This window comes from Drosophila elegans, unplaced genomic scaffold, assembly GCF_018152505.1.
Source record: "Drosophila elegans isolate 14027-0461.03 unplaced genomic scaffold, ASM1815250v1 contig_767, whole genome shotgun sequence".
Lineage (NCBI taxonomy): Eukaryota > Metazoa > Arthropoda > Insecta > Diptera > Drosophilidae > Drosophila > Drosophila elegans.
The window spans coordinates 534,774-554,511 of NW_024546120.1; the positions used below are offsets into that span (position 1 = coordinate 534,774).

The 19,738-nt window shown below is 42.7% G+C and overlaps 1 protein-coding gene across 1 annotated transcript; it reads right to left on the reverse strand.

Moving 5' to 3' along the window:
- Positions 1 to 18,814: 18,814 nt before the first annotated feature.
- On the reverse strand, positions 18,815 to 19,235 carry LOC121467807 (high mobility group protein D-like). The gene has a single exon (XM_041710102.1). The coding sequence runs from the start codon at positions 19,166 to 19,168 to the stop codon at positions 18,830 to 18,832; it is 339 nt and encodes a 112-aa protein (XP_041566036.1). The 5' UTR covers positions 19,169 to 19,235; the 3' UTR covers positions 18,815 to 18,829.
- Between the last annotated feature and the right edge of the window lie 503 nt (positions 19,236 to 19,738).

Consider the following 19,738-nt stretch of genomic DNA (forward strand, 5'->3'; position numbering starts at 1 on the left):
CTTCATGCCCGACGCAGAATCTGATTGCCTCGTCGTCTGAGTTACTGTGCATCCTTGTGTCCTGCGTACTATAAAGACTCTGGTGTATGCCCGACGTTATAGCCCGCTTTTTTTTGTTGTTGCATGCTCGTATTATCCTGCGATCTATATAGACTCTGGCATTTGCTCGATGATACAGTCGGTACCTGCCCGTGTTGTCCTTGCTTGTCTGTACCGAGTTCTTGTGTTTGTTGTTTAAGCTCACTGATGTGGACGGTTCGTTCCGTTTGTGTTTCCTTGTGGCGGATTCTACAAATGACTGGTGAGACGAAGTCTATCACCGTATACGATCCGTTATCATCTGGTTTAATTAAGGTATCACAGTTTCTCCACAAAAATCTGTAGTAGTTCTGATCCTCCTTCCCGATGAATTCACGGTGTAACATTTCTTTTATGTCGGCACAACCTCCTATTTTACGTTGACGAAACTTAAACAGTATAGATGGCAAAGGCATCGGTAGATATGCATCTGGTCCTTTTGTAAGACATGAGTTTAAAGACACTCAATGTCTAAGTTTGTTTTTGTTTAAATTGCAGACTGCAAAGTGCGGCAGATACCAAGTTTTGCCTGAATCTGTTTCGATTTCCTCTTTACTTAATTTGCGGGCATATCTTTTTTGTTCATACTCTATTATTATTTCTTTCTTTTGAAGCGATTCATCCTTAATCATTTTAAGTTCAATACTTTTTAGTCGGCAAAATGACATATCATAACAATCCGGCATGTCAATATTATCAGATTTCCATAAAAGTCCAGTTTCATAGCCATTTTCTATTTTTTTGTTGTTTCCTTTAATATTTTTACAGATCTTTGATCAAAGTCCGATATGACCGGTGGTGTTAATTTAACTCCAAACTGGTCAATGTTTATAAAGTTATGAATTGTATTTTGTATTTGATTTTCTGTATTTATACTTTCACCAACATGGCATACTACTCAATTCTGTCCGTTTTCGTTTGACCCAAACAATATCCATCCTAGTTTAGTTTTTAAGGCCATAAGTCTTACTAGATAAATATGTGGCATTCATATAAGCATTTTAGGCATAGCGTTATTACAATTTTCAATCGGCAGATCATTTAATCTTGAAAAATATTTTCTGAATTGCGGCAGGTTTAAGTCTTGGCATGGCAGCATATTTATTAACTGTTCTTACATTTTTCAATTGGTTAGCGCCGTATTGGTATACCATGGAAAAACTCTACAACTCCAAGTTTTTTTGTTGTGACATTTCTGTGGTCGATTTGTTACCTATCCATTTTAATGTCATATGGATTTTCGATCCTTTAGACCCAGCAGCTCGGCTGTCTCCGCTTTGATAAGAGATATAGTCGAACCATCTTCGATAAACGCAATTATTTTGCTTTGTGACTTTGCACCTGTTACAGTTATGGGCAAAAATTTTAAAAAAAATTGTCTTTGGCGGTTCTTCTTTCATAATTGTGGTTGTAACTATATTCTCTTTAATTCTGGTGGACTATTTTCAATGTTTGCGGAGTGTCTTAGAATCGTGAAGATGTCGATTACGGTACCTCTGACATGAATCTATTTTAAATTCTCGGCGAAATGAGCAATTTTTCCTTAACAAAGAAATCCGAAACACAGTCGTTGTTTCTACACGTTATCCCATCTCTCGGGCAAGTTCTTCTTCTAAAGACATCACATTGAAATAGTTTGTGTCCACTATTGCAAATAAAACATTTATGGTGTCGCTCCTGTTTGTTGTTGTTTCCAATAGACCGTCGGATGTCGTCGATGCCGTTGTGTTGCTTAAAGCTATAGAGATATAGCTGGCATTGTTTTGAATTCATTCCGAAAATTGTTTAACTGACGGGTAAATAATACTTTTTTCCATGATGTCTTAAAACCGCTTTTCTGTTTTGTTTATCGGTATCCTTACGACTAACGTTGGGTTGTGAGGATGTGGTTCAACGTTACAAACTTGGATAAATGCTGTTAAATTGTCTGTCATGACGCTTAAATTAATAATATCAGATATTTTGTTGTATTTAACTGGCGGAAAGGCTTTGACTTTGTCAAGCTGACTACGAATGAGAACTTCGGGGTGTCCGTAATAGTTACATATGTTTGCATTATTGTTTCGACGTTATTTAGATATATAAGAAGTGTTGCAACTGAATTGATGCTGCTGAAGTTTCTTTGTAGGCTACTTGAAACATAGGCCATTGCTCGGCGGTTCCATCAAGCATAGGCAGATCCTGAAGCTTGCGTGGGTAAGGCTGATAATAATGTGGCAATGTTGCGAGGCACTGGAGACCCCAAATGCGATGTTACTGTGGAATACGCGGCTAATTGCATGGAAGGTGATATATACGGTCGAGTAGCCTGGGAACTATTAACTGGCAAATGCTGCAGGCTTGGTAAGAAAATCTCTGGAAAGGTATATGTAGGAGTGAAGTTTGGCATTAACTTAACAACCAACATTGGTTGTGTAACCTGAATTTGTTCCTGCTCCCCGTGCTTAAGCTGGATAGTTAAGCGGCTTAGTGATGACTGAAGTTCGCTGTTTTGATTTAGCGATTCTTCGAACTTAGGTCGATAATGGTTTGATCTGTTTCTTCACCCGATGACCACATCTTGTTCTGCTGGTGGTTTTCCTTTGCTGCAACGCTGGCTCTCCCTTGTCAGTCCGAAGTGAAGTAGGTTGCTCCTCGTTTAACAGTTGTAGGCAAAATCTGTACTCGTTCTAAGAATGGCGTCGTCTGTATCTCTTAGCAAATATGGCGTTAGCTTTTTTATGTATACATGAATGCTTCAGTATGTATGTATTCTGTGCGGCAGGTTTGCACTTCTTTTAATTTGGCAATGTGTAACTTATTGTGCGGCAGGCTTGCACTCCTTTTAATTTGGCAATGTGTAAATTATTGTGCGGAAGACTTGCACTCCTTATAATTTGGCAATATGATAATTATTGTGGGGCAGGCTTGCACTATGATTGATAATAAAAAATGTTGACTTCTGCTGTATTCCGTGGTCGATAGGACATAATAAAAACGCTTTTTGTTCTGGCTGAACTTAAACAGCGCCTTTTGACTGCGAAGACTCTGTGTTTGAATGCGTTTTATAATATGTCTCAAGTAGCTTAAATTAAAATACAAAATCTATTTTCTTGAGAGATTCTACCTACCAATCGTGTTGACCAAAAGTGCAAAAGTGACTATACACTGCTTCCTATCCAATAGTATCGATATCAAAATAATATAGATCGAAACTTAAAAGGTTACATAAATCGTGTACATTTGGCCGATTCCAAATTGAGTCCTTTTAATAGCGACAATGTCACCAACATCGTACTTATTAGCTTGCTTAGGGCGCAAGTTATAGGATTTTTGTTTTATCTTGTCGATGCTTAATTTCGAGAGGTCTGAAATTTCAATCTCTCGACTTGTCCGTTCACGCGTGAAAGTCCAGTGGTCGACTTGATAGGCTTAATGATTTCCTCGTTGCAATATTTTAAGAAGTCCTGCGAAGTAAATGGATCCTCTATCCGAGATGAATATTGCAGGGTTTCCAAATACTGCACTCTGGTTACGCAGAAATGAATTACTTCGTTCGATGAAGTCGACTTAGTCGGCTACAACCAGCTGAACTTGGTAAAGGAATCAATTACTGCTAGGATATGCTTGTAATCCTCCGCCAGCTAGCCACGGAGTTCCCATGGCGGAAAACATCAAAAACTGAGAAAATTGGACGAAATTGGTGGAAGCACAACCCGGCAAACCGGAGTCTATTCCTGGTGGATTAGGATCGGTTCATCTCCCCGCCCAAGGTAACACACACAAACATTTCGGCCGTTCGTTTACATTTAATTTTGTGCAAGATTATAAAACACATTCAGGTTCCTACTCATAATTTACTCTTTTCGTTAGCAACACTTAAGGCCAATCTCAGACCGTCGACCAGATGAGAAGAGGTCAAAGTGACAACAACTAAAGGGAAAATTTTAGACGCTGAAAATTATAAGTATTTGGCAAAGTCGCCACGGATATAAAGTATACGGCACCAATTTGGAGGCGTTTTGCCCACCCGGGTAACCTTATCCTGAGGAGCTCCAAGGCAAAAAAAGGGACGTGCTGAAAAGGTAAGTATTCTAAATAAATCACATAAGTCATTAAATTTCGCCACTCAATTTAGACGTAGTCGGACGCGCGGCTAGGGTGCGGAAGCCTCTAATTCCAGAATAGCTTTCACAGTAGGTATTTGAAACAATTTTGGAGTGTATGGTTTCATCAACTAATAACTTCGACTTATTTATTACAGAGTTTAATGTTGGTTATGGTAGAGTCTGGTCAAAGCTGCAGCGCGAGTCTGCACGGAGCCAAATGGTCCGGAGGATAGCTCGCGTCTGCGCCAGAGGGGCCGGAGACAGTGCGTCGGTGGTCCCAAAGATGACCACGAAGTCACCGAGGGAATCTCCGTATGTGGCCGTCTCGTAGGCAGTTGCTAGAGGATGCTGATGCTGCTGCCGCTTCTGCTGCTGATGCCGCTGTTGCTGTTGCTGACGCTGCTGGTGCTGATGATGCTGCGGCTGCGGCAGGTGCTGATGCTGATGCTGCTGCTGATGCTGATCGCTGCTGCAGATGCTGATCGCTGCTGCAGCTGGTGGACGACGTGGTCTTCACGACCAGGTTAGGTCCGCCAGGTAAGTATTTTGCCTTCCCGAGTCTTCCAAATTTCCGGGGCCTTTTAGATAGGGTTTCCGGCGGCTTTAATATTTTTTCAAAACCACTGTTATTTATAAGTTGATCAATAAATTAATACTCACTTCAACTTGTCTAAGCACTATTAAATAATTACGGAACTCCTATTTTTTTATACGACCGTTCGTCCACGACTTTTTACAGCACCTGAACTAAAACCCTGACCTACACCAAAGTCGTTCGCCATTTTCACTCTCGCTCTCTTAAAATGGGTCAGTGAACGCATTCAAGGCTATTTAACCCAGTTAACGAGCGAACCGGGCTAAATTTAAATTGCTAGATCCTCTCCCACTATCAACAGTTGGTGTCACCACCGAATCTTATCGATAGCGCAACCTGCTGACGTATCGGTTTATTTTGGTATTTTCCAGACTACTTCAACTGAAAATGCAACATTACCCTGGATTCCGAGAGACGCTAACACAGAGTTTTAGACGAGCACAGGAATACCTGGGAACATTTGAGTTTGGACTAACAAGATTCAGCTTTGAGTTTATCACTCGTTCTCATCCCCGCCATCTCGTGATCACACAGCGACTTCAACTTCCTTGCCAACTTGTAGCTTGCTCCGCTCAGGAACATGTGTTGTCCGAATCCGGAGAAGAACGGAGCTTCCCCGGTTGCCGAATGAATCGCGTTGCGGATGGCCACCTCGATGGTCTTGGTGAAATAGCTTCGGATCGCCGCCAACACGCTTTGGTTTACCCTTAGCGCTGCGTTGCTTTGCGGAGAGTGGACTGACGTCTTTATGTGCTTAATGCCAAAGCTTTCCATCGCCTCCTCGAAGATCTTGGACGTAAACTGGCGGCCGTTGTCCGAATGCACTATTATAACTATATAAGGAACTTCACTACACTTGAGGCTGATGCCTCTTGCATGGCTTTCAGAAAAGTGTACTTGGAGATGTGATCCACAACAATGAAGATATATATTCGACCTCGGATATTTCCCCAGGAAATCTATATACAACTTCTCGAATGGCTGCTCAGTCTGGTCTCTCTCCCCGATGCCAACTTGCATCCGGAAATTCGGGGATTTCGTCTCCTGACAGACTGTAACGAACTTATTTTCTTGGTTCATCCGCTCGCTAAGAATGTCGTGCGGCTAGCTCAGAAGATGTAAGTGTTCGTCCCACCAAAATTATATAAACGTGACGGCACTATTGGTCAGTGAAAACGGACAGAAATATTGGGATTATACAATGATCTTTTATTCGTCGACTTGACCCTCGGTCGGGGTTTTGTATCGACAATGTGGAAATATGCTACGCCGTCGGCTCCTTCCCACGTTGAACGTCTCGCTGGTTTGTGGTGCCTCCCTCGCCGGTTTCGCTCGTTATACCTTCTGTTGCCTTTGGTTCGGCGGCATTACAGGGCTTAGAGATGCGTCACCGTTCCCAGACTAGGGTGAACAGGCACTGTGCTCTTAAGGCGTACGCCTTTCGCAGCCGCAGCCTCCTGTCCCTTGCTCTATCCCGGCCGGACGCACCGGACGTCGTCTCAGTTTCTACCTGACGGTTCAGGCGTACGCCGGAAGCCGCCAACGCAGTCCCCGGGTCAAACGCCAGGTTCTAATCGAACGCTTTCACCCCACCCTCTGTGCCGCAGGCTTCAGAATTCGACGTATTTATATTCTTCGTCCTGGGCGTCCTCGTTGTCCTATCTCTGCCTCCGGATGTCTCGATCGGCTCCGCTCCTTGTTGGCGTAGCGCTCACGATTCGGTAAGCTGCCGTTCTGGGACTCTAGCGGTGAACTGTTGTGCTTTTAACGCATACGCCTTTCGAGACACTAGCTGAACAAACGCGCGTCCTTCCGGGCTAGTCGCACCACGAACTTGTACATTTCTTGCATGACGATCAGGAGTACGCCGAAGTTCGTCAATGCAGTCCTTATAGGCAGGCAGCTAGTTCAAGACCACTTTTCATTCGGAGCTTACGGTTGTTTGTCGAAGGACTCTATTTGTTCAACTCTGTCGGACACGCCGGGTGGGATGCCAAGCTTAAAACGCGACAGAAGTTGTGACAAAGCGCAAGGACTTAGCCGTGTGATGCCGTAAGGATCTCAGCTACCTGTGTCTCAATTCGGAGACTTTAGCTCTAAGTACCGAACGTCTCGACGTAGCGATCTTGTTATCTTGAGGAGTCATCACGGCACGGCTTTGCTTGGTTCTTCATGTTGTTTGACTGGTTACTGGTTCACTTGATGACTGTTACTTGTTGACTTGGTAGAAATCGACTGATCCAGCTTACTGCGCTCGGCCGGCCTCTATTTACCGCTAGTTATCGGCGTCTCCTTGCCTCTTGGTCCAAAGTCCACGGTTTTTCCGTTCGACCTTTCGCCCTCTGAGCACCGCCCTCTACGTGGTGATCAGGGTCCGAAATCCGGTGCCGTCCCGTTACTTCCTTCTGCACACGGCCCTTCGCTGCTCTCCTTTATTGCTGCCCCTTTTGGACGGGTGAATTCGCCGCGTAACTGGTAACCGGTAGGTCACTGCTTGCATGCACTTACTGTGCTTGTTTTTTAGCTTGTGGGAAGTTATTCAACTCCTCACTTTCTCCCCTTACTTCGGAAACGCAAAAGAGACTTGTTGTTCTCTCTCCCTTGGTATAATCCACATTCTGATATCCTTCCCTCGACGTGTCTTCTCCTCGTACTTGTCATCGTTTACTTGTAGCCTTCTAGACGACTCGTTCTTCCAGATGGTTCCCACGACGCTCACAGCTCCTTTTTGAGTTCTACAGCGCCGATCCTCCTTCCAGATTTTGAATCGCCCGCCCCAGACGTTTCTCCCGTAGACTTTGAATTCCCGCCCAGACGTTTCCCCATAGACTTTTGAATTCCCGCCCCAGATGTTTCCCTCGTTGACTTTCTCGGTTTCCGTGCTTTGTCCTCTCCGTTGGATGATCACTCTACGACGTGTCGATCGGTCTTCAGCTGCTATCGGTATTATCGATATTCTGCAGTGTGACTCTCCGTTTTATGGTCACTCTCCGCCAAGCCGATCGGTCTTCAGTTGCTATCGGTTCCGTGATCTGGCGTGGCGTTGCCACCCGATGTTATCGATGTTCCACAGTGTGACTCCATGTGCCGATATATCCAGAATTTTCTGCCCACCGATCGTGCCAATCGGCCGCTTAAAATCGAAGTGCCCCTATCCCTTGTTTATAGTGACTTCGCACAATGATATGGTAAGCGCAATTTCCTATCGATTTGTTGTGGCAAAGGCATCGGTTGATATGCATCTGGTCCTTTTGTAAGACATGAGTTTAAAGACACTCAATGTCTAAGTTTGTTTTTGCTTAAATTGCAGACTGCAAAGTGCGGCAGATACCAAGTTTTGCCAAAATTTGTTACGATTTCCTCTTTACTTAATTTGCGGGCATATCTTTTTTGGTCATACTCTATTATTATTTCTTTCTTTTGAAGCGACTCTTCCTTAATCATTTTAAGTTCAATACTTTTTAGTCGGCAAAATGACATATCATAACAATCCGGCATGTCAATATTATCAGATTTCCATAAAAGTCCAGTTTCATAGCCATTTTCTATTTTTTTGTTGTTTCCTTTAATATTTTTACAGATCTTTGATCAACGTCCGATATGACCGGTGGTGTTAATTTAACTCCAAACTGGTCAATGTTTATAAAGTTATGAATTGTATTTTGTATTTGATTTTCTGTATTTATACTTTCACCAACATGGCATACTACTCAATTCTGTCCGTTTTCGTTTGACCCAAACAATATCCATCCTATTGCGGCAGGTTTAAGTCTTGGCATGGCAGCATATGGCAGTTAGCGTCGTATTGTGATATCATGGAAAAACTCTACAACTCCAAGTTTATTTGTTGAGACATTTCTGTGGTCGATTTGTTACCTATCCATTTTAATGTCATATGGATTTTCGATCCTTTTAGACCCAGCAGGTCGGCTGTCTCCTCTTCGATAAGAGATATAGTCGAACCCTCTTCGATAAACGCAATTATTTTGCTTTGTGACTTTGCACCTGTTACAGTTATGGGCAAAATTTTTTTAAAAATTTGTGTTCGACGGTTCTTCTTTCATAATTGTGGTTGTAACTATATTCTCTTTCATTCTGGTGGACTATTTTCAATGTTTGCGGAGTGTCTTAGAATCGTGAAGATGTCGATTATGGTACCTCTGACATGAATCTATTTTAAATTCTCGGCGAAATGAGCAATTTTTCCTTAACAAAGAAATCCGAAACACAGTCGTTGTTTCTACACGATATCCCATCTTTCGGGCAAGTTCTTCTTCTAAAGACATCACATTGAAATAGTTTGTGTCCACTATTGCAAATAAATCATTTATGGTGTCGCTCCTGTTTGTTGTTGTTTCCAGTAGACCGTCGGATGTCGTCGATGCCGTTGAGTTGCTTAAAGCTATAGAGATATAGCTGGCAATGTTTTGAAGTCATTCCGAAAATTATTTAACTGACGGGTAAATAATACCTTTTTCCATGATGTGTTAAAACCACTCTTCTGTTTTGTTTATCGGTATCTTTGCGACGAACTCGTCTATTAACGTGGGGTTGTGAGGATGTGTTTCAACGTTACAAATTTGGATAAATGCTGTTAAATTGACTGTCATGACGCTAAAATTAAAAATATCAGATATTTTGTTGTATTTAACTGGCGGAAAGGCTTTGACTTTGTCAAGACTACGAATGAGAACTTCGGGGCGTCCGTAATAGTTACATATGTTTGCATTATTGTTTCGACGTTATTTTGATATATAAGAAGTGTTGCAACTGAATTGATGCTGCTGAAGTTTCTTTGTAGGCTACTTAAAACATAGGCCATTGCTCGGCGGTTCCATCAAGCATAGGCAGATCCTGAAGCTTGCGTGGGTAAGGCTGATAATAATGTGGCAATGTTGCGAACGGCAGTGCCTGCGGTGTAGTTGGAGGCACTGGAGACCCCAAATGCGATGTTACTGTGGAATACGCGGCTAATTGCATGGAAGGTGATATATACGGTCGAGTAGCCTGGGAACTATTAACTGGCAAATGCTGCAGGCTTGGTAAGAAAATCTCTGGAAAGGTATATGTAGGAGTGAAGTTTGGCATTAACTTAACAACCAACATTGGTTGTGTAACCTGAATTTGTTCCTGCTCCCCGTGCTTAAGCTGGATAGTTAAGCGGCTTAGTGATGACTGAAGTTCGCTGTTTTGATTTAGCGATTCTTCGAACTTAGGTCGATAATGGTTTGATCTGTTTCTTCACCCGATGACCACATCTTGTTCTGCTGGTGGTTTCCATTTGCTGCAACGCTGGCTCTCCCTTGGCATTCCGAAGTGAAGTAGGTTGCTCCTCGTTTAACAGTTGTAGGCAAAAACTGTACTCGTTCTAAGAATGGCGTCGTCTGTATCTCTTAGCAAATATGGCGTCAGCTTTTTTATGTATACATGAATGCTTCAGTATGTATGTATTCTGAGCGGCAGGCTTGCACTTCTTTTATTTTGGCAATGTGTAACTTATTGTGCGGCAGGCTTGCACTCCTTTTAATTTGGCAATGTGTAAATTATTGTGCGGAAGACTTGCACTCCTTATAATTTGGCAATATGATAATTATTGTGGGGCAGGCTTGCACTATGATTGATAATAAAAAATGTTGACTTCTGCTGAATTCCATGGTCGATAGGACATAATAAAAACGCTTTTTGTTCTGGATGAACTTAAACAGCGCCTTTTGACTGCGAAGACTCTGTGTTTGAATGCGTTTTATAATATGTTTCAAGGAGCTTAAATTAAAATACAAAATCTATTTTCTTGAGAGAATCTACCTACCAATCGTGTTGACCAAAAGTGCAAAAGTGACCATACACTGCTTCCTATCCAATCGTATCGATATCAAAATAATATAGATCGAAACTTAAAAGATTACATCGTGTATAATTGGTCGATTCCAAATTAAGTCCCTTTAATAGCGACAATGTCACCAACATCGTACTTATTAGCTTGCTTAGGGAGCAAGTTATAGGATTTTTTGTTTTCATCTTGTACCTTTGAGATTTGAGTTTTAGATTTAACTCTCAAATCACTTCGCTCGTCGTTAAACGCTGAAACCGCCGCCTTGCTTATCAAGTCTTGGAGCTTGATGTCTTCCTTTTTACGCATTTTGAAACCTACTAAAACCTCGAACGGCGTTGTGACGATGGATCTAGAAAACGTAGAGCTTATCGCCTGCTGTACTATGTTGATGTGCTTGTACCACTTTGTAGGCTTCGTCGATGCTTAATTTCGAGAGATCTGAAATTTAGTGGTGTTTAATCTCTCGACCTGTCCGTTCACGCGTGGAAGTCCTCTGGTCGACTTGATAGGCTTAATGTTTTCCTCGTTGCAATATTTTAAGAAGTCCTGCGAAGTAAATGGATCCTCTATCCGAGATGATTATTGCAGGGTTTCCAAAGACTGCACTCTGGTTACGCAGTTTTTGGATTACTTCGTTCGATGAAGTCGACTTAGTCGGCTACAACAGCTGAACTTGGTAAAGGAATCAATTACTGCTAGGATATGCTTGTAATCCTCCGCCATCTAGCCACGGAGTTCCCAGGGCGGAAAACATCAAAAACTGAGAAAATTGGACGAAATTGGTGGCTTGGGTGTAAATGCCAAGTGTCCCAAAGGTTATTTCGGAAGCACAACCCGGCAAACCGGAGTCTATTCCTGGTGGATTAGGATCGGCTCATCTCCCCGCCCAAGGTAACACACACAAACATTTCGGCCGTTCGTTTACATTTAATTTTGTGCAAGATAATTATAAAACACTCAAGGCCGATCTCAGACCGTCGACCAGATGAGAAGAGGTCAAAGTGACAACAACTAAAGGGAAAATTTTAGAAGCTGAAAATTATAAGTATTTGACAAATTCGCCACGGATATAAAGTATACGGCACCAATTTGGAGGCGTTTTGCCCACCCGGGTAACCTTATCCTGAGGAGCTCCAAGGGAAAAAATGGACATGCTGAAAAGGTAAGTATTCTAAAGAAATCACATAAGTCATTAAATTTCGCGACTCAATTTAGACGTAGTCGGACGCGCGGCTAGGGTGCGGAAGCCTCTAATTCCAGATAAGCTTTCACAGTAAGTATTTGAAACAATTTTGGAGTGTACGGTTTCATCAACTAATAACTACGACTTATTTATTACAGAGTTTAACGTTGGTTATGGTAGAGTCTGGTCAAAGCTGCAGCGCGAGTCTGCACGGAGCCAAATGGTCCGGAGGATAGCTCGCGTCTGCGCCAGAGGGGCCGGAGACAGTGCGTCGGTGGTCCCAAAGATGACCACGAAGTCACCGAGGGAATCTCCGTATGTGGCCGTCTCGTAGGCAGTTGCTAGAGGATGCTGGTGCTGCTGCCGCTTCTGCTGCTGACGCTGCTGGTGCTGATGCTGCTGCTGATGCTGATCGCTGCTGCAGATGCTGATTGCTGCTGCAGCTGGTGGACGACGTGGTCTTCACGACCAGGTTAGGTCCGCCAGGTAAGTATTTTGCCTTCCCGAGTCTTCCAAATTTCCGGGGCCTTTTAGATAGGGTCTCCGGCGGCTTTAATATTTTTTAAAAACCTATGTTATTTATAAGTTGATCAATAAATTAATACTCACTTCAACTTGTCTAAGCACTATTAAATAATTACGGAACTCCTATTTTTTTATACGACCGTTCGTCCACGACTTTTTACAGCAACTGAACTAAAACCCTGACCTACACCAAAGTCGTTCGCCATTTTCACTCTCGCTCTCTTAAAATGGGTCAGTGAACGCATTCAAGGCTATTTAACCCAGTTAACGAGCGAAACGGGCTAAATTTAAATAGCTAGATCCTCTCCCACTATCAACAGTTGGTGTCACCACCGAATCTTATCGATAGCGCAACCTGCTGATGGATCGGTTTATTTTGGTATTATCCAGACTACTTCAACTGAAAATGCAACATTACCCTGGATTCCGAGAGACGCTAACACAGAGTTTAAGACGAGCACAGGAATACCTGGGAACATTTGGATTTGGACTAACAAGATTCAGCCGGCCTCGATACCAAGATGCAGTTCCATCGATGTCCAACGCGGGGCCCACGCTTTACGGGAAGTAGATACATTCCAATTCTGAGCTCGTGTACTTTGTTGTTCCTCTTTTCAGATCACAACCTAATGTCCTTGGCATGGAGCACTCCGATCGGTCGTCCTTGAAGATCCTGGAGCTCGTACGCATTGTTGCCGACTGTTTTGACCATCCGAGCTTTCAGGAACTTCCGAGAAAACTTGGCATTAAAAGCTTTTAAAATCGCTGGGGGCAAAGTTGCGGCGATACACTTCCTGACCCGCTTTCGCACGGAAAGTACGATCCCTTTTGTCGTACCGCACGCGACTCCGATCGTATGCATGCTCGATGTTCTTCTGCACCTTGTCATGGATCACTTGAGTTTATCAGTCGTTCTCATCGCCGCCATCTCGTGATCACACAGCGACTTCAACTTCCTTGCCAACTTGTAGCTGGCTCCGCTCAGGAACATGTGTCGTCCGAATCCGCTGAAGAACGGAGCTTCCCCGGTTGCCGAATGAATCGCGTTGCGGATGGCCACCTCGATGGTCTTGGTGAAATAGCTTCGGATCGCCACCAACACGCTTTGGTTTACCCTTAGCGCTGCGTTGCTTTGCGGAGGGTGGACTGACGTCTTCATGTGCTTAATGCCAAAGCTTTCCATCGCCTCCTCGAAGATCTTGGACGTAAACTGGCGGCCGTTGCCCGAATGCACTATTTCTGGAACCCCGAATTTGTAGAAAACCTCGTGAATAAGGAACTTCACTACACTTGAGGCCGATGCCTCTTGCATGGCTTTCAGAAAAGTGTACTTGGAGATGTGATGCACAACAATGAAGATATATATTCGACCTCGGATATTTCCCCAGGAAATCTATATACAACTTCTCGAATGGCTGCTCAGTCTGGTCTCTCTCCCCGATGCCAACTTGCATCCGGAAATTCGGGGATTTCGTCTCCTGACAGACTGTAACGAACTTATTTTCTTGGTTCATCCGCTCGCTAAGAATGTCGTGCGGCTAGCTCAGAAGATGTAAGTGTTCGTCCCACCAAAATTATATAAACGTGACGGCACTATTGGTCAGTGAAAACGGACAGAAATATTGGGATTATACAATGATCTTTTATTCGTCGACTTGACCCTCGGTCGGGGTTTTGTATCGACAATGTGGAAATATGCTTCGCCGTCGGCTCCTTCCCACGTTGAACTTCTCGCTGGTTTGTGGTGCCTCCCTCGCCGGTTTCGCTCGTTATACCTTCTGTCGCCTTTGGCTCGGCGGGATTACAGGGCTTAGAGATGCGTCACCGTTCCCAGACTAGGGTGAACAGGCACTGTGCTCTTAAGGCGTACGCCTTTCGCAGCCGCAGCCTCCTGTCCCTTGCTCTGTCCCGGCCGGACGCACCGGACGTCGTCTTAGTTTTTACCTGACGGTTCAGGCGTACGCCGGAAGCCGCCAACGCAGTCCCCGGGTCAAACGCCAGGTTCTAATCGAACGCTTTCACCCCACCCTCTCTGCCGCAGACTTCAGAATTCGACGTATTTATATTCTTCGTCCTGGGTGTCCTATCTCTGCCTCCGGATGTCTCGATCGGCTCCGCTTCTTGTTGGCGTAGCGCTCACGATTCGGTAAGCTGCCGTTCTGGGACTCTAGCGGTGAACTGTTGTGCTTTTAACGCATACGCCATTCGAGACACTAGCTGAACAAACGCGCGTCCTTCCGGGCTAGTCGCACCAGGAACTTGTACATTTCCTGCAGGACGATCAGGCGTACGCCGGAGTTCGTCAATGCAGTTCTTGTAGGCAGGCAGCTAGTTCAAGACCACTTTCCTTCTGAGCTTACGGTTCTTCGTCGAAGGACTCTATTTGTTCAACTCTGTCGGACACGCCGGGTGGGATGCCAAGCTTAAAACGCGACAGAAGTTGTGACAAAGCGCCTGGACTTAGCCGTGTGATGACGTAAGGATCTCAGCTACCTGTGTCTCAATTCGGAGACTTTAGCTCGAAGTCCCGAACGTCTCGACGTAGCGATCTTGTTTCCTTGATGACTCCGCACGGCTTTACTTGATTCTTCACTGGTCACTGGTTCACTTGATGACTGTTACTTGTTGATTTGGTAGAAATCGACTGATCCAGCTTACTGCGCTCGACCGGCCTCTATTTACCGCTAGTTATCGGCGTCTCCTTGCTTCTTGGTCTAAAGTCCACGGTTTTTCCGTTCGACCTTTCGACCTCTGCGCACGGCACCAATATCAGGGTCCGAAATCCGGTGCCGTCCCGTTACTTCCTTCTGCACACGACCCTTCGCTGCTCTCATTTATTGCTGCCCCTTTCGGACTCTCCCTGTCCTTGTCTGACGCTCAGGGCACCACTCTCTCTCGCCGCGATACCGTTACTACGGATGAATTCGCCGCGTAACTGGTAACCGGTAGGTCACTGCTTGCATGCACTTACTCTGCTTGTTTTTTAGCTTGTGGGAAGTTATTCAACTCCTCACTTTCTCCCCTTACTTCGGAAACGCAAAAGAGACTTGTTGTTCTCTCTCCCTTGGTAAAATCCACATTCTGACATCCTTCCCTCGACGTGTCTTCTCCTTGTACTTGTCATCGTTTACTTGTAGCCTTCTAGACGACTCGTTCTTCCAGATGGTTCCCACGACGCTCACAGCTCCTTTTTGAGTTCTACAGCGCCGATCCTCCTTCCAGATTTTGAATCACCCGCCCCAGACGTTTCTCCCGTAGACTTTGAATTCCCGCCCAGACGTTTCCCCATAGACTTTTGAATTCCCGCCCCAGATGTTTCCCTCGTTGACTTTCTCGGTTTCCGTGCTTTGTCCTCTCCGTTGGATGATCACTCTACGACGTGCCGATCGGTCTTCAGCTGCTATCGGTATTATCGATATTCTGCAGTGTGACTCTCCGTTTTATGGTCACTCTCCGCCAAGCCGATCGGTCTTCAGTTGCTATCGGTTCCGTGATCTGGCGTGGCGTTGCCACCCGATGTTATCGATGTTCCACAGTGTGACTCCATGTGCCGATATATCCAGAATTTTCTGCCCACCGATCGTGCCAATCGGCCGCTTAAAATCGAAGTGCCCCTATCCCTTGTTTATAGTGACTTCGCACAATGATATGGTAAGCGCAATTTCCTATCGATTTGTTGTTTACTTATTGTCCCTTCAAAGCTTGACCCAGGATTGCAGAGTTGACCTTTCTTGCCCTTGGGGCCGGGGTCAATCACTCTCTTGCGTCGTTCTGCATTTAGTTGCCAAGTGGTTTGTTTCCCTGCGAGCCCGGTTTTCATGTATATTTCTCATTTCAGATTGCCGGCTCAGCTGTAGTGCATTTTATGTGTGTTTTTTTTTTTTTTTTATTTTGGCCGTTTATGTGTGTGCGCGTCATTTTCATGTTTTTCCGGCTTGGCATTGTAGTGTTGGGTGTATGTATGTTAGACTTTGTTTTATAACCACAAGAAAAGACTGTACTGTAAAGTTATAAGATATATTGTTCTTTATTATATCGTCCGTTTAGATCGGGACTCATTTCTCGAATGCTCACTTAAGACTACTGTTGGCTTGGCTTACAATTCATATAGCTGCACGAGCAGCGCCGCGGCCAACGCTTATGTATCTCAATATATATGTTAATGTATACGTAAGTGTATTTAGGCGGCGCAAGCAGCGGCCGCGCATGAGAGGGAGAGTGTTATGCTCACATGGTAACCGAATGGTCGGCCGCGCATGCAGACATGCCGACTCAGCATTTAGGATGTGCATAACATTGTTGTGTGGGTCGAATTGCTTTGCACTTGAAGTGCTGGGAATATTCGGACATAAACAAATGCTACAATGTTATAGTGATATAAGCGGTACAGTGTGTACCCAATATATGAGCATACTACATCTCCCTCCTTTTGAAAAATAACGTAATCTATGGAGTTATTTTGTTAGTTATTGTGTTAGGTATATATATATATGTTTATAAAAATTAGCAAATTAATAAAATTCTTTTTTTTTTTTTTTTTGTTATTATTATTATTTTTTTTTTTTTTTTTGTTTAATATAGTAAATATTGGAAAACTTAGTGAAGTTGAAACTTTGAAAATTTATGCGACTATTTCTTATTATTTATTATAAAATGTATTGTATATTTGTATTCCTATATTTTCATTATAGTAAGGTAAAAGAAAATTTTTGTTATTTTATTTCCTTTTTTTTTTTCTTATGAATGGCCATCCTACAAAATCTATTCTATAAAAATTTTTAATCTATCTTTATGAACTGTCTGTGTTTTATTTTTCGCATTTAAAATAGTTATATTATTATTGGATTCTATCTTCTTTACTATATATGGTCCTGAATATTTAAAGTCTAGCTTATGGCCAGTTTCATTTTTTAATAAAACCTGGTCTCCTAGTTTTAATTCAAAGTCTAAACTATTTTTGTCGTATCTATCTTTTTGTTTTTGTTTATTAGTTTCTAGCATTATTCTGGCTCTTTTATATGCCTGTTCTAATCTAAATTTAGATTCCTTAGCATAATCTTCTATATTATATAATGGTTCTATTCTATCTATGCTATTGAAAAGTTTTGATAAGTTTGGAGTTTTCCCAAAAACTAGTTCATATGGACAATAATTATGTGCCATAGAGGGTGTTGTGTTAAAGCAGTATACGAAGTATTGTAGCCATACATCCCAATCTGTTTTATCAACTGAGATGTATGAGCGTATGAACTCGTTAAGTGTTCTGTGGCTTCGCTCCACTGTTCCGACAGTCTGGTGATGGTGTGCAGTAGAATTTATGTTTTTGATATTTAAATTTTTACATAAATCTTCAATTATTGAATTTTTATATTCCGTTCCCATGTCCGTAATGAACGTCTTCATTGGACCGTACTTCAGAATAAAATCTTCGAATATAGCTTTTGCTATTGTTTTTGCACTTTTATTTTGAATTGGTATTGCTACAAGGTATTTTGTTAAATCGCAGATTAAAGTAACTGCGTATTCATTCCCTTGTTCAGACTTAGGTAGTGGACCGATCGTGTCCACGATTACCCTGTCAAAAGCTGTTTGCGGTGTTTCCGTAATTGTTAATGGGGTCTTCGTATGCGTGATTATTTTCGCTTTTTGACATTTTAGACATTTTCGTACGTACTCTGTAATATATCGAGTCATTCCTTTCCAAAAGTAATGTCTTTTGACCTTGGCCAAGGTTTTAGAAATGCCAGTATGACCTCCTTGAATTGGTTCATCATGGTATGTAGACATAATTGCTTCTTTTTCTTTTTCAGAATTTATTAGGGTCACCGGGTTGAGTAGCGCTACTCTCAATGATTTTAATGTTTTATTGCCCATTTCCTTAAAATTATCTATTGAAACGTATTCAAAGATATTTTCCCGCGGTGCCACTTTGAGTTGGCTGATTTGATGTATACCAGCTTGCTTCTCAAGCCTTTGGAAAAACTGACCTAAGTCAAAGGCTCCATTGGTATATAAATCGCTAACATCATATCTTGCAGTAACTTTTTTTCCATGTTTTAATAAACATAGCATATTTTTTACATGCAAGGTCACTACTTTACGTACTTCGTCATTGTTTATGACTCCGTATACGTTGGGCTTTGAAGCTTTTTCTATAGATTGCCTAGGCAAGTCTATTTCTTTTTCTCCTGCGCAGGATTTCTGTCTACTTTGATTTCTTGTAGTGACTTTATGTATATTTCCGGTTATACTTTGTAGTTCTTTGATGGTTATTCTTGATAACGCATCAGCTACGTAATTGTCTTTTCCCTTTAAATATTCAACTGTGAAGTTATATTCTTCTAATTCTAGCCTCATACGTGTCAGTTTGGAACTTGGGTTAGTCATTGAGAACAAGTATGTTAACGGTCTGTGATCGGTTTTGATAATGAAATGTTTGCCATAAATGTATGGTCGAAAATGTAATATTGTGTTTTCTTGTGTGTGACTTGGTGATGATGGACTATAGAGGGTGGATGATGAGCAGTCTACTCGCTCTCATCATCATCGTCCTCGTCCAACTCATCCCTCTTGCTCTTCTTGGACGCCTTTTTCACTGGTTTCGCGCGCTTTTTGGCTCCACCGTTGGCAGCACCACCGCCGCCGCCATTGGCCTCGAACTCCTTGACAACCCGATCGTAGTCGTCCTTGGCCTTGGCAGCCTTGGCCTCCCACTCCGACTTGTCCGTCATTGCCCGCCATAATTCGCCACCGCGCTTGGCCACCTCGGTGACCTTGATGCCGGGATTCTCACGTTTGATCGACTCGCGGGCACTGTTGAGCCACAGCATGTAAGCGGAGAGTGGGCGTTTTGGTTTATCGGCCATTTTAGTTTGTTTTTGTTGATACTATTTAACAAGTGTTACAACTAGGTATTTATTGTTCAAGCTTTGTCGTTTAATTTTCAAAGAAGAGTCTGAATCTGTTTTATTATCTGCGTTTGATAATAAACATATAGTTTATTCGAAATCAGTGATTGTAATGAAGTTTTTATGGCAATGGAGAATGTTTAATGCACGCATTCTAAATTCTGGATCTTTAGTAATTATTTCCTCAAGACAGCTATCCAATTCTATCGTATTAAATGCCATAATTTAAACAAAAAATAATTAAAAATTTTTTTTTTTAATGGTGGGGTATTAAATTGAACACTCTAATCTTTTGGAAAAAAAAATTTATTTTTTTTTTTATATCTTATCTTGATCGGGTGCTCTACTTAAGTACTTCTTCTTTAAACATTTATTGTGCAATTTGTATATTTTGGTAATAACACTTGCACTCAAGATGACAATGATTATTATTAAGAGTAAATGACCCAATATAGGTCAATATTGTTTGATTCTACTTTATTAATAACGTTAGCAGTGGAGTCCACTGACTTAACGTCTACGATTCCC